Below are 15,635 nucleotides of genomic sequence, written 5' to 3'. Positions count from 1 at the left end.
TTCTGAGTAGAGGCATGTGGGAGTAGGAAGGGCAAACAAGGCAATTTCTAGTCCTAAAAAATCCAAGGTTCTCTAGCAAGAAAGACTAAGGTAGAGAGACCAGAAATAAAGGGGATTTCAATGTCAAAGAAAATGAAGAAGAGAATTCTAAAAAGAAGTGAATTAAGAGGAAATCAGGGGAAACATCCATCTCTTTAGGTTCTCTGTGGGTCAAGAGAGACCCATAGAGAATAGAACCTCAAAGCATCTAAAGCCACCCTGGCTCTAGGTTGTTTATCTTGTCATTTTCTTAGTAGGTGAACTCAGAGCCAAAGACATCTTCCCAAGGTTGTCTTTGTATTCATTGGCACTGCCCAGTTGGGTCTTGGATTCCCCTCTTGGACTGCAGGTCCCACTTCCAACGACACATCCTCCACCAAGGTTTCCATAGCCACCACTGACTGAGCTGGACCGGAAGCCATAGGAACTGGCACCACTAAGCCCAAATCCAGTCGCTGAGCTGGTGTTTCCAGCCATAGTGCTACTGATCACAGCTAGAAAGGAAGGAAAGAAGATAATTAGACTGTCCTAGAGAAGCCAGGAAAGCAGTGTATAAAAATGAAGTCAAGACAGTAGCAAGGATTTAGGTTAGCACTTTATAAACAGGAATTTTCAAAAGAACCAGACTACAGTTGATTCTTTGAGCAAATGAGAGCAACCAAGTGCATCACCTCTCATATAGCAGATGATCACAGTATATTAGATAAATTAAAAATCAGTAGAAATTAAGCTTTCAATGATATTCTGATATTTTTTAAATTGAGAATTTAATAACCACAAAGAAACATTTCAGCACACAGAAAAGGAATGAAAAGCTATGATCTTTTGTTAAGCTTTTAAAGAAATATTCATATACATTAAAATTAACAAGGAAGAAACAAAATCACAATATTCAAATTCCCTTCTCTACTTTTTTGTTTAATTCTGTAGATCTTATAAAATGTTTAGTGATGGGGTTTTTTGGCCTATTACTTACCCACTAACACCTCTCCCCCCAAACCTTCTCTTTTAACTAATATGTAGGCAGAGAAAAATAAAACATCAACACATTAGATCAGACAGAGGAGGCCCTGTGGCAAGCAAGAACTCTTGAGAAGGTATCTAAAGACCTGCCTTTGAATTGTGGCTAAGCTATTCTTTACCCACACTGGGTAAATCACTTCTACTCTCTAGAACTCTGTTTTCTCATCTAGAAAATGGGAGGATTGGATCAGTCCTAAATCTTATGATCTAAGACATTTCCTGCTACTGATTGACTTAAGCCAAATAAACTTGTGGGGGAAAGTCAGTGTAAGGCTCACTTGGGAACAAGCTGAACCTCCTTGTGAAAAAAAAAGATAGAAGAGAACTCTACTGATAATAAAAATTGTTCAGAGAACAATCCACAAAGACTGAATATTTGGCCTTCCTAATCAACTTTGAAAATAGTCCAAGTAATGGTATTAATGGGTCAAAGAGTAAAGCCAGCTTAATAACTCTTTGGGCATAATTCCAAACTGATTGGATCATTTGGTGTTGGTTGTTTGTTGTCTGATTGCGGTAAAGATTTTTCTGGAATCTTGTGATTACTGGGGGGAAGAGTGTGGTTATGAAGTGTTTGAATGAGAGACTCTATGAAAAGATAAGTTTTTCTCTGCATGTTGTGTCTCCATTAGAATGTAGAGACTCTCAGTGCGTAGGTAGAAGAGAATTTTAAACAAAGGCCAGTTGTTATGTACATATTGCTTCATGTTATATGTGACCTCTGATCACTTCTTTTTCTGTGCCTCTCTAATGAACTTGCCACATTTATTATGTTAAGATAAGTTTTGCTTAAGAGACTTTTATCTTGGGAGGAGGGACTGGATGATTCCTCTCTTAGAGAGGTCTTTGGCCTTCCCCACCCCCCTCCCACATCCCCCAGGTGTTTCACACAATTAATGGGACAAAGTAGGTGTTTTCCTAAGCTTAGTTGACTGACAGTAAAATCCTTGAAAAGAGAGAGGAGGAAAGCTGTCCCCCACTCAGAATACAGAAGAGAAGGCAAAGAGACCTCTGTCACTGGCACTCAATAAGTATTTATCAACTGATTTTAATTAACGAAAGGGTTTCAGATACTTACAGATGCTCACAGAGTTGGTGTACTCTCCAGACATCCTGTAAGAAAGAAATGAGCAAATCTGGGTTCTTCTGACTGGTATAGCATCCCAGAACGACAGACATATTGAACCCACTCAACAAATATCCAAATGGGAAGGCTAGATGCATTAAAAAATAAACAAAACAAAAAGCTCATTCTTTCCAGCTATCTGACTTCATTCACTTCCATCTGCACAGCTCCAGGCTTCCCTACCCATCTGCTAACTTCTCTTCATTCATCAACAGCTGAATAGGATCTCCGAGATCGGCTAGATCAAAACTTCTCATTGAACACACTAAGGGGTAAATTGATACATTTAAAATCATACGGTGAGAACATCAGTATCTGAAACTTGGTCCCTAGGGAAGAAGCTAAAACCAGTATCTGAAGCCTGGTCCCTAGGGAAGAAGCTAAGTACATTTCTTACCTTTTAGACCTGCTTCTCAATTTTAGCTAACCCCACCATTTTCTTTCTTTGAGGTTCTCTGGCTGGTCTTCACAGGAGTGACAGTTAAATAAAATGATCTTTAATTATGTCTATTGCCCACCCTCACCTGCACTCCTCGCCTTCCAGTAGCTTCCTGTAGGTTGCGATCTCAATGTCCAAGGCAAGCTTGGTACTCATCAGCTCCTGGTAGTCCCGTAGCAGGCGGGCCAGCTCCTCCTTAGAGCTATGCAGAGCACTCTCCAGTTCATCCAGCTTGGCCCTGGCATCTTTCAGGGCGCAGTCACCCCTCTGCTCAGCATCTGCAATGGCTGTCTCCAAGTTGGAGCACTGTGAGGCAAAGGACCAATTCTAAGGCACCCAAGCTTACCCTCCCATCTAATTATTATAATTGGTTCCAGATTGAGTCTATCATATAACTTCTATATTCATAGGGAGCCAAGGGGGAGAGAGTAGCTACTAAGTGATCTGGGAGAAGCCTTATTTCCACCACAGCCCTCAGAGAGCTGCCCTACAATTTGAGGTTAATTGTCAGGGCTGGAGACTAAGTAATGTAGAAACATAAGACTAAACATACAGAAATAAAACTAAATATGGAGAATGGGGGAGGGAAACTGATATGTAGGAGGTCGAGACTCAAATGTAAAGGATGATAGGAAAGTGTAAATAGGTTATGGGCTAACCATAGAAGGGATTGCGTGTGCCAGTTGAAGAGAATGAGTAGAGAGGAAGGGGATGGGGATAGGGTTAAGTAGAAAGAATGAAAGATATGAAGTCTCTAAGGCTAGGAAGTGTGGGAATAGGGACGATGTGTGAGAGATGGGAGCCCCTGAGTGTATAAGTGGACTGAGTAGAGAGCACAAGATAAATATCAGAAATGAAAAGAAATAATGTTGGGGATTTGGAGAGTTAAGGAGTAAAATGATTGGCCAGCTGTCAGTGGAGACTCATTCTCATCCCCATCTTAGTTTCAGGGTCCTAGGATACTCCAACTTTCCACTCTTATCCCCACTATGGACAAGACCAACATCCCATTAAGATACACTCACCTGCTTCTTCACATTCTCAATCTCTGAGCGAAGCCTCTGGATGAGCCGGCTCAGCTCTGAAATCTCGTTCTTGGTGTGTTTGAGATCATCCCCATGGCGACTGGCTGCCAGCTGCAACTCCTGGAACTAGATTCCAAAACAATATCATTGACCCAAAAAATTATTTAATGCTAACCAAAGTACATGGCAGAGCATACTGTCCTATGGGTTGAAATGGTGGAGAAAGAGATCTGTTGGGGAACATCCTTCATTTACATCACCTCTGTTGATAACCATCCATTTGGACATTAGGAGCACCTGAGGACCAGTGTTTTATTCTTTTTTATATTTACTCAGAATCTAGCACAATGCATTCTATCATAGACATTTAATGCTTGCTGAGTGAATATTGAATGATAAAGTCATTTGATCATTTTTATTTTTCATCTCAGACAATTTCTGTTCAATTGAATACCCCATTTCATCTAATGTGATCATAAAGACACCCAAAAATATCCTTTAGTCCTTATAAAGTTCACAGTTATCCATGAGAGAATTCTCTGCTTTAAAAATGAGTAAGAATCAGAAAAGGAAGCTTTGTTTCATTACTTCTATTACTCAGGCTACAATAGCTATCATGGTAGTAGAGAGATAGTATATGTGAGAGGGAGGAAGAAATAGAGAGAGTGAGAGAGAGAAAATGAAAGATAGAGAAAAAAGAGTCAGAAACAGAGTGACAAAGACAAAGATACAGAGAGACAGCTCCTATTAAAAAAAGATGCAAATTTCAACTTTACATAAAGAAAAACTTCCTAACTACTAAATACTAGAGTTTTCCAAATGGGAATAGGGTGCCTTGGGGAGTAAGAAGGAGGGTAGCAACCTCTCCTTCTCCAGAGTTCTTCAAGCAAAGGTTAGATACCCACTTATATGAGTTTAAGAGATTTTTATTCAGATCCTGACTGGAATCAGTGCTCTCTGAGATCTTATTCAACCCTGAAATTCCATCATTTTGATCTGAGCATTATCTAAACTTGAGCTTCTTTTTTTTGATAATACAAATTATTTAAAATAAACTGGATTCCATGCCAACAATATGTCTTCACTGGGTCAGACATTCATTAGACAAATGCAATATTCTTTCCATTTTTTAACTGTGAATTATCTGTAGCAAGTATCTAATCCCCTTTTTCCCTAACCCATATGAAGGTTTCTGAACCCAGATGTCTTAAAATGGCCATGCCTTCCCAAGAACAAAGAGTTCCTTCCCACCATCTTTTGATTTTTATCCTTCCTCTTCCTCCTCTTCTATATAAGTCTGCTTGGTATGATAATAGGAATAACCATAATAACAGTTTATACTGATGCTCTTGTTTATGGCTACATATTACATGTGCTTATCTGATTCTATTTGAGGATGATGAGTATTTTAGTCAGTCAAGGTGGAGATGGGTTTCTATTCCTGTCTGCATGTATACCTCTAGAGTAAGGATCTAAGAATTTGTTTTTGAAATATTTTGATCACTGATTTTAATATAATTGGTTTCCCTTTAATCCTAGGTATCTTATTTTATGCATTGAAAAATTGATTCTGTAAAAAGGATTCAGTCTTCACTAGACTCAATCAAAGGGGTCCAACACACACACTCACACACATACACACACACACACACACACACACACACACACACACACACACCACATATAAAACACATTAAGAACCAAGTTTTTCTAGAGGGAGATAATCTTTATCCCTATAATTTTGATGTGAATGGTGGCCATCCTACTGCTCCTCATCAACTGCATATCCCAGTTCCTGAGTCAATCTAGATAACTCCTTATCTTAGGATTTAACAAAGGGAAAAGTGGCAAAGATAACTGAAAAATTATTTTTAAGTGATTCTGAAAAACATTCAGCAAGTTTCTTCCAGGAAACTGGCCCAAGATGAATCTTCCCTCCCCAGCACACACCAATAAACTTTGATTTTATGTTAGAGGACCTGAGTTCAAATCTCAGCTTTGCTATTTACTACCAATGTGATATTGGACTAGTCATTTTAAAGACCTCATTTTCCTCATATATAAAATGAGGATGCTGGACTTGATGATCTTTTCAGGTCCATTCCATCTCTAAATCCTTTTATCTTCTGAAAAGATAATAAAAGGGCAACCCAGGAGCAAAAAAAATCTGCCTAAAATTAAAACTGATCCAACTGAATGTATAATTCACTCAAGGATGTTACTCCTTAGGTGGCTTTCAGAAAATGAGGTGGTACAGTGGATAAGAAAATTGGACTTGTAGTCAAGAAGATCTAAATTCAAATCCTGCCTTTGCTGACTATGTGACTTTAATTGAATCTTAATTAATCTTTCTCATTAATCTTTCTCCTCAACTGTAAAATGAGGAAGCTAGATTTAAGGTTCCTTCAGAGTTAAAGTTTTGACCCTCTGTATGGGGGGCTGGGAGTTAGAATGAAGGTCTTGTTTTTAAATACTGATTGTACCTGTCTCTCAGATTTGGTGGAGTTTGTAACCTCAGCTTCCACACACACCCCCCATTCTTATCTCCAAAGGATTGTAATAAGGTCTTTTCATAGTTTGTAGTTCCCTTGAGAAAAACTCTGATAAACCCCAAGGGGTGTTTAGGAAAGCAATCTCCCAGGGAGAAACTAAGTTATCTCAAAAATCACCTTCCCACTCACCAACTATTAGGGATGTTAAGATCAAAGTGAGTCATTCTCTTTCTCTTTCTTTCTTGGGCCCTGGAATTGGGTTTGATTGGAGAACTGGGGGAGATTCAGATCACAGTTGAAATAGCACCCCTCTTCAGCAATTAATTTTAATTTACAAGAGAGACTAACAGTCCGTGTTGGTTGCACCCTTCTAAACCTGCTTCAAAACTCCCCTCCTCTAGAAAACTTTCCCTGGCTGACCCTGGTACCCAATATTAATAATATCTGTGCTCAGTCTTTGTGTACCTATTTGACCCTAAACTCACTTATGCTTGATACTCTATGTCTTTTTGTCTAGAAACATATCCTGGGTGTGTTCTAGTTCTCCTCAACCAGATTGTTATTTCTCCTAAGACAGTGATCACATAGTCTCAGTCCAGATCTCACTCTCCAACCACCCAGGACAGAACCCTACACACTATGGGTCTTGAAACTTAGTACAGACTTCATGAAAAGAACAAATTGGCCCTCTGGCCCTGGGCATGTGTCCAGTGGTGTTGCTTCAGCCTCACTCACCTTGGACTGATACAGGTTCTCAGCCTCAGTCTTACTCTTCATAGCAGTCTCCTCATACTGGCACCTGACTTCATCGATGATGCTGCCTAAGTCCAGGTTTCTATTATTATCCATGGAGAGGATGACAGATGTATCACTGATATGTGACTGGATCTGGGCCACCTCCTTCAAAGATGGAAAAAATAACAAGAAACTCAAGTTGAATTGACTTCACATAAAGAAAGCAAAGCTTCAGATACATTGATCTAGGTAAATTTGAAGGTATAATAGTTAAATGGGAACATTAGGGAAGCTTTCATTGAGGAGATAGACTTAGATAGAGAAAGATTTCAAAAGGTAGAGAAAAGAATGAGATATTCCAGGTAGAAGGGATGGCCTTTTCAAATACAGATGTGAGGTTCAGAAAGACAAGGTCAAGATTTGGGAACTGTGGCCAATCTGGTTTAACTGACAAAGAGAGTGTAAGAGAAGACTAACATGAAATCAGGTCTGACAGATAAATTGGAGTCAGACTGTAGGCACATTAAATTCCAAACTAAGGAGTTTGTAGTTTTTCCAAGAGGTAAGTCAATTGAAGCTTTTTAAATGAAAGAATGACAAGACACAACCTATACATTCTAATCACTAATAGGATAGCACAGTACAGATTTGGAAAAAAATCTGTAATGAGAGAGTTATTTTTATATGTCATCATGTGTGATAGAGGACATTTCTGAACAAACAATCCAATTATATCTGATTATATTGTCCTAGAGATTTGGAATCCTGACCTGTTTGTCAAAGACTTTCCAGGAAACCCTAGATCTAGACCCTGAAGGGTACAGAGAGCAACCTGGATTATGGAATCTGACAGAATTTACAGGCAACTAAAAGGGGCATCACCAACCCCAGAGAAGCTGAACATAAAACATCTGTTCCTGAGGCTATATTAATTGGAATTAAGTGTGAATGGGAAGAGGGAAACCACTACTCTTCAGGCATTTAACAAAAAATTCAAGAAGAAAGACAAGAAGAAAAGAAGATGCTTAGTTTGGCTAATGACTGTTCCCCACAGCCTCTGTCTGTGTGTGGTGTGGTGTGGTGTGTGTCTGTGTGTGTGTGTATGTAAAAAGAGAGAGGGACTTCTTGGCCTGGGGTCACCCCAACATTCTGAATCTTCAATAGGCTGTCACCTTGCCCTTGTCTCTGATGCTACCTGCTGCAAAGAGTCTCACTGGGATGAGCTAAAGCAGGCCACTTATGCTGTAATCTCACAGGCATCTGGGAAGGAATGAATGTCTACTTGAAAGTAAAAGAGTGAATGTTGAATTTGATCAGGAATTGTATTTTCTAATTTTTGCAGGAAGAGTTATCAAGAGTGTGAGGGAAGTCAGAGGAGAGGCAAAGCATTATAGTGGTTGCTTGAAACCCAGATCAGTGTATTAGTAAGGAGGTGAATGGAGTCCTTGCATGAAGGTCATAGATTGGGCAAGAGGAGGAGAAGGAAGAGAGACATAGGAATATAGAGAAAAGGAAATAGAGGCAGAGAAGAAAGGGGGGAGAAAGAAAGAAAGAATGGAGCAAAGGAAAAAGAAAGGGAAAGAGGGAACCTCAATGAGAAACAGGCAGAGGGTACTCACTCCTTCATATAGGCACTTAAGGAATTTTATTTCTCCATCTAGGGATTCTACTTTGGCCTGCAGCTCCACCTTATTTGAATAAGCAGCATCTACATCCTAGAAAGAGGACAGACAATCCCTGAAATGGCTTTATTTCATGCTCTGAAAGAGCAGGACACCTTCCCTTCTCCTCTCCACTACTGAACTTTCAAAACCTGTTCACATTTCTGTCATCTAATATGATGGAAAGAGCCCTAAACTGGTATTGAGATTCTAATCTCTATTCTTTCCAAGGATGATTCATTAGACCTTGGATAAATCACTTTCTTTCTCAGGAAAGGAATGGGAATGAAATAAAATACAATCATCTCTTTATTATGTGGATTATTCACATGACCTTCTTCATACTACTAGCATCCCCCACCCCCACCCCACATGCAAGCATGAACACATCACACAATCACATACCACACATTCACCACACATACATATATCATATGCATCACATACTACACACATCACACACCACACATATCACACACACACACACACACACACACACACACAATGCACACCTCAAATGAGCTAAGTATATTTCCATTACTATGGGTAGAGAATGCTCATTCATTTAAGCTCTTACTTCAGATAAACAGGATTCAAAAAGTAAACCAGCTGTCCCAGAAAATCAAGTAATATATCCCCAAATCATACAGATTTTAAAAATAAACAAATTATCCATATCCAAAGTCCCTTCAATTGTCCTAGATAATTAAAAACTTACCATGGCAAATGCAATAAAAATAGTTCATGTTTGTATATTTGTTTTATTTATGTCTTACCATGAAGGTAGTACTTTGAAAGTGTTAAATAAACATACAGGTAATCAATACTACCACCTCCTGCCCTTTCTTGCCTTCCTTCCTTCCTGAACCCATCTACCTGCTGATGGATATCCACCTCCTCACCTTCTTGAGCACCACAAACTCATTCTCTGCTGTTGTCCGTTTATTAATTTCTTCTTCATACCTTTGGTTGAGAGAATGAAGATAAGGATTATAGTGAACATGTATAGTCTGCTGCCATCTTGATGGGAAGGTGAAGATGGAATTCCCCTAATCTCACAAATAATACTATTATTATTCTGGGAACTTGCAAATAAGTTACCACTCACAGAATCAAATCCTTTAAGTGCTATTGGTAATTCTGAAACCTTCATAAATAGAGGGCATCTTCAGGAAAGATTGTCTCCCCTTGGGTCATGCTCACCTCACTATTTCCCTAGTATCAAAAGCTAAATACCTCAGTTCCCACAGGGCTATTCTCAACTCTGTTGGGTTGAACTCAATCTAACACCCAGTCCAATAAGGATCATATCCCTTCTCACCTCTTCTTGAAGTCCTCCACAAGTTCCCTCATGTTCCTCAGTTCAGAGTCCAGTCTCACCCTATCCCCTGACATGGTCTCTAGTTGTCTCTGCAGATTGTTGATGTAACCCTCATAAATGGGTTCTAAATTCTTCTTGCAGTTGCTCAGGTCCAGTTGCTGCAGCAAGTTCCACTTGGTCTCCAGCACCTGGTTCTGCTGCTCCAGGAACCGCACCTAGAATCCAAACCAAATTGGGTTTCTTACCCTTGGAGCTGGGGATAAGCATCAGTCAGCTGGCAAGTGTCAATTACTGCATTTCACTAAGAGCAACATTTATGTCTCAGAAACCAGAAACTGCTACAAATTAGGTCTTGACATATTGTTTATTGATTGGCTAAATTTATTGGTGCAATAGAGGAAATAATAATTCAGATTAAAAAAATAATTTGTGTATGCATATATACTTTTATGGAGAGCTGGTTGCTAAATATTTACTAGTATACCCTTACCTAGAATCCAATATGACAGGCACCAAAAACTAAATTTGTGAGTCAGAACTTTTCCTTCTTTACTCACTCTCCCATTTGATCATTTGTTCATTCATTCTTTCATTCATCAAATCTTTATTGAGTACCTCCAAGTGTACCAAATGCTAATGGTGATGGTGATGAAAAGTTGAGGGTGGGGTGAGGAGGGAAGGATCAATCCCTGCCCTCAAATTACTTGCAATCCAGCTGAGAAATGAGATATACATACATGAAATTTATCAAGCTATCAGGATTATCACTCAGAACAGAAACAGGAAGAGATAATCTTTTTCAGGTCCATGAATAGCCTTCTCACTGGTTCCTCAGTACTCCATAAGTGTCTTTATACCTATTATTGGTCTTTCTCTGATTCTAATTTCACTAATTCACCCTTTATTAACAACTCAACTCAACAAGCCCTTATAGCATGCCTATTGTGCTAACCCCAAGGGAAACAAAGTTTACCCAATGTAGTTAAGTTCTAAACATGAGCATTTCATAAAATGAGAAGGAAAAACTAAATAATCTCAATGGTTAACTTCCATCTCTAAAGACAATGATTCATCTGATCATCTACCTGGGGCATTTTCTCACTCTTTTTCCCTTGTCCCTATCCTTCCCCTCCTTCAAAATTATTTTCCCTACTACCCTCACTTTTTTAAAACCAAGAACAGAGTCATAAGACTTATTAGCAAAGGAAAAGGAAACAACTCTTAGGACCAACTCTTAGCTTTATCTTATAATGCACCCTCAGCCTTTGGAGGTAGAGGTTCAACATCTGTGATAACTGTTCTTAATAATGATGCTCATTTACACTGATTCATGTGTCAGTGTTTCACCAGAATTCTAGAAGCCTTTGGATAATGAGTTGCTTTACAGCTTGGGCACTGGACACATTCTTAGTAAGCAGAGAATGATGGTATAAGACCAACTATCAATGGAAAAAAACTCAATCCAATGAATTGGACCATACTTAATGAATCTGAATTCTAGAGTTGGCACTACAGAGTTCATTTAGTGTAACCTATAATCCATGCATGAATTCCTTTCACAATGTTCTTACTGCCTATGTGACTTGAATGAATCATTCACTTCTCTCAGTCTCAGTTTCCTTATCTGAAAATGAGGGAATTGAACTAAGTGATTTCTAAGATTCCTTTCTGCTCTACATCTTCTGAGTTTCAGGATCCCTGGCAAATAGTACCACAGAATCTGCTTGAAAATTCCTAATGACAAATAACTCACCTCAAAGGGCAAATAAAAAGAAAAATAAACCTTCTCCGCAAGACCTCATATTATATCATAGACTCCCCCCAAAAAGATACTGAATACAAGAGGAATTTAAGCTAAATTGCAATTGTCTTGTGAGCATCTTCTGGTTGATGTGAAAAGTTATTGGATAGATATGTTTGAAGGGAGATAAAAGGAAGAAAGAAATGAAGGTCAAAATAATTACAAGATCTCCTTCCCTGTTGAAAAAAATCTAAATCCTAATAATACTCTCTGTCATCAGTGGATGGACAGTTATCAAAATACCTGAAATGCTGCCCTAGTTCATCCTATCCTAAATTGGAGGCAATAGAGGAGCATGGAAGTCAGGGAAGGTGGGCTTAGCTTCAACTATCAAGCAAGTGCTCAAACAACCTTGTTTCTCTCAGTGACTCATGATGAATTGTCCAACCAGAAAATTTACATAAACATCCTAAAATCTCTTTATACTTTTATCCTATAGTACTTCTTTCTTAGGATATTCCTTTCTCATTAGGGCTGCAGTGACCATTCATGAACCAATCAATTAGTAATTGTTAAAAAGAAAAAAACTTTAATTCATTTCCTTTTTTTGTCCAGAGTCAGTTCTTTGCTTTGAAGTGGCTCTGCAATAATCAGAAGGGACTAAACAAGGCTAATAGTCTATCAGTTTTAGCCCTATGGAAACTTGGGACTTCTGAACTCAAGAGCCACCTCCTATAATTGAGATTATGGACATGTGCAACCATTACCCCAAACTTGTCTTCTCTCAAGCTCAGTGGGGATCCTACCACCACCACTGGAGAAGGTTCATACTTCATAATTTTATAGGTTTTGAGCTTTCATAGAGGTGGGTGAATATGCTGATACTGAGATCCTTCCAAAATTAGATTTCTAGTGATACAAATCAGTGCACCTCCCCAGAGTATATAATAATTTATTCAGTAGCTAGAATGCTGGACTTAGAATCAGGAATACCTGAATTAAAATCTGACCTCAGAAACTTCCTAGCTGTGAGACTACTCCCATGAAAATCATTTAACCTTTGTCTGACTCAGTTTCCTTATCTTTAAAATGGAGATAAAAAGTATATCTACCTTTTAAGGTTGTTGTGAGGATCAAATGAGATGTTTGTGAAGTGCTTAAAGCACTATATAAATGTTGTATACAAAATTTATGATAAAGATAGGATTGTTTCCTAAACTTAGAAACTATTTAATATGGTCATGATCCTATGAGTATATAGTCCTGCTTTCCTGATCCATTCCCATCCTCTCTGGTTTCCATCTCCTTGATAGACCAGAGCAAGAAATGGTTATCTTTTTATTTTCCTCTGCTCCCACTATTAGCATACACAAAAGTACTCATGTACACATGCACACACACACACACACACACACACACACACACACAGAGGAAAGAAATTAGAAACAAGGTAAGTCATGCATTAATTGGCTTTTATATTATGAAGAGGGATTTTCAAGGCAACACAAAGAAGCTTGATCAACCCACCTTATCAATGAAAGAGGCAAACTTGTTGTTGAGAGCTTTGATCTGCTCCCGCTCCTGGGTCCTTACTTTCTGGATCTCAGGGTCCAACTCCACATTGAGTGGAGCCAAGAGGCTCTTGTTGATGGTGACTTGGTGAATGCCTCCTGGAGGGCATATTGACGGGCACATGGGACCCAGTGCAGTATTGCCAAAGATGCTCCCAGCAAAGCCACTGGCCCGACCACGGGCAAAACTATAACCCCCACTCCTCCCACTTCCACCAGCCACATTGAGAGAGATGCTTCTAGTTCCTCTCAGGCTATAGAGACTCCTGCTGCCAAAGCCACCCTGGAGTCCTTTGCCCCCTGCCCTAAAGGAAGATGAGCTGCTGGTACCTCCAGAGAGCACGGCTGAGCAGCCACTGAAGCCTCCTTTGGCTCCTGACTTGTATGTGAATTGACGGCTCATGGTGCTGGTGGAGAATCTGGTAGTTAGATATGAGAAGAGATGAATGAAGTTCTTTGGGAAATGATTTAAGATTTCCCCTTTATAGAGTTCAGAAGAGGAGTCACTTCCCTAATTTGGGGGTTGGTTTGCCTTCAAGCAAGAAGTCATTTTCTCCCAACAAAATCAGAGACACCAAGTAAATAACATGAAACCACCCTAAATTGCTTGGCTTGCAAATTTTGCTCATGTAATTTGGATTTTATCTAATTAAGTGACTGTCATAGGGCAATTAGCCCAGGCTAGAGTTATCTCTAGGAGGATCTGGGCTATGGAATTTGTCTTGTCCTCAATTGTTCTTCAATAGGGACTACTGAGAGGGAATTGGGTGGAGGGGGACCAGTCTGGAGGGGGTGTGAAAAGAGACTCTTAACTACAATGTCAATGATAAGAGATCTCTGAACTGGCTAGATCAGATGGGCTGGTGCAGGAGGAACCTTGGATGTACTCTTTAATGTGGTTAGGAAATGTACCTTCAGGCTTGCCTTCCCAAGAGCTCCAGAAACTTTTCTCATGATTTTCTAGAATACTAGAATCTCAAAGCTAGAAAGGACTTAGGAGGGCTTCTAGACTTCCTGTCACCTGAAACCCAAGCCAGGTAAGTATCCCCCCCAACCTCAACATGAATACCTCTATGTTAACAAAGACCATATGGACACACCCACAAATCACATGAGATTAAGGGAAAGTATTTTATATTGGGCAATTGAAAAGAACTGGGTAAAAATACCAGATTTAAAATCAAGCAGACTCATGTGTAGGCCATTCTCTTAATCTTTCCAAACTTCAGTCTCCTTATTCATAAAATAAAAATAATAATAATAATAGCATATACCTCACAGGGTCATTGCTATGATCAAATGTGAAAAAAAATAGTATATGTTTGGACAGCTAGAAAGTTTTACAACAGTGTTTCCAGGAAATTAAGGCAGATTTTGGTTATAATGTATTGATTAATTGATTGCTAATATTTTAAGGACCTTATTATAAAACATCAACCAGAGGATGCCTTTAAAGTTAGACTCTTGCATCCTGACTTGCAAGGTTCCTTGGGCAACTGTCCACCTCATTCTTTTACCCTTCCTTCACACACATACACACACACACACACACACACACAAACACACAGAGTTCATCTAGCCTATGGACAAAACAACTCCCTCACCTAATTGTACACTCCTTTCCCTTTTCTTCTTTATAAACTCTATGCTAAGTGACCACCTCTAGGCAATCTTCCCTGATAGGCCCCTCCCAGAGAGAGAGGCAATCACACCATTCTTGCCATCCAGTCTCTCCAATCTATTCTCCTCCATAATTAAGTCTTTCCTTATCAGCAATATCAATTTCTATTGATTTGAGAATACTGTTCCCAGTTGTGACCCAGGATTGGGCCTTCTTTGTTTGGTGAATTAGGATTAATAATAGAGAGAAGGCTAATGGCAGGGGACAATGAGGGGGGGGGGTATGGAAGAAGAAACTGACTCTATTGCTAAAGCATATCAGAGCTAGAAGGTACCTTAGAAATAATAATAACTTCTTCCCTTTTAAAGGTGAAGAATTGTTAGGCTATTTCTATAGAACTAGACTTGAACCCAGATTTCATAATGGCCAGTGCAGCAGATGAAAAGGTCCAGAAGCAAGTATGTGCTGATGAATATTTAACAACTAGATATTGGGGGAGAAGGGAACATATCTCTGAAAGATTTTCAAGTTTAATCAGCATTATTAATATTATTTTCTCCATCATTTTCTTATATTTAGGCAATTAGAGCAATAAATCAAGTCTCAATTTAACCTCACACATTTGATTTTCACTAACTGGTTTGAGCAGACTCCAGCACATTTCTGCCAAGTTAACTTGTGACTAAAACTGAGAAGCTTTTAGCAAGGCATATTTACTGTAAAGCTATAGAAAGAACATAGTACTAACTTTTTCACCAATACTTCAAGAGAACACTTTCCCAATACCCTCATTAGACTGTGAGCTACTTGAGGGCAGAGATGGTCTTTTGCCTCTTTTTAT

The 15,635-nt window shown here is 39.1% G+C and overlaps 1 protein-coding gene across 1 annotated transcript; it reads right to left on the bottom strand.

The window, feature by feature from the left end:
- Positions 1-273: 273 nt before the first annotated feature.
- On the bottom strand, positions 274-13,576 carry LOC141511623 (keratin, type II cytoskeletal 73-like). The gene is made up of 9 exons (XM_074220741.1): positions 13,130-13,576; positions 9,862-10,076; positions 9,443-9,503; positions 8,499-8,594; positions 6,880-7,044; positions 3,653-3,778; positions 2,713-2,933; positions 2,141-2,175; positions 274-533 (listed from the first exon to the last, which is right to left on the bottom strand). The coding sequence occupies exons 1-9, from the start codon at positions 13,574-13,576 to the stop codon at positions 274-276; spliced, it is 1,626 nt and encodes a 541-aa protein (XP_074076842.1).
- Between the last annotated feature and the right edge of the window lie 2,059 nt (positions 13,577-15,635).

The sequence above is a fragment of the Macrotis lagotis genome, chromosome 2 (genome assembly GCF_037893015.1).
Source record: "Macrotis lagotis isolate mMagLag1 chromosome 2, bilby.v1.9.chrom.fasta, whole genome shotgun sequence".
Lineage (NCBI taxonomy): Eukaryota > Metazoa > Chordata > Mammalia > Peramelemorphia > Peramelidae > Macrotis > Macrotis lagotis.
The sequence above is the reverse complement of the archived record's forward strand: the minus strand, read 5'-3'. Positions and strand labels throughout refer to the sequence as shown.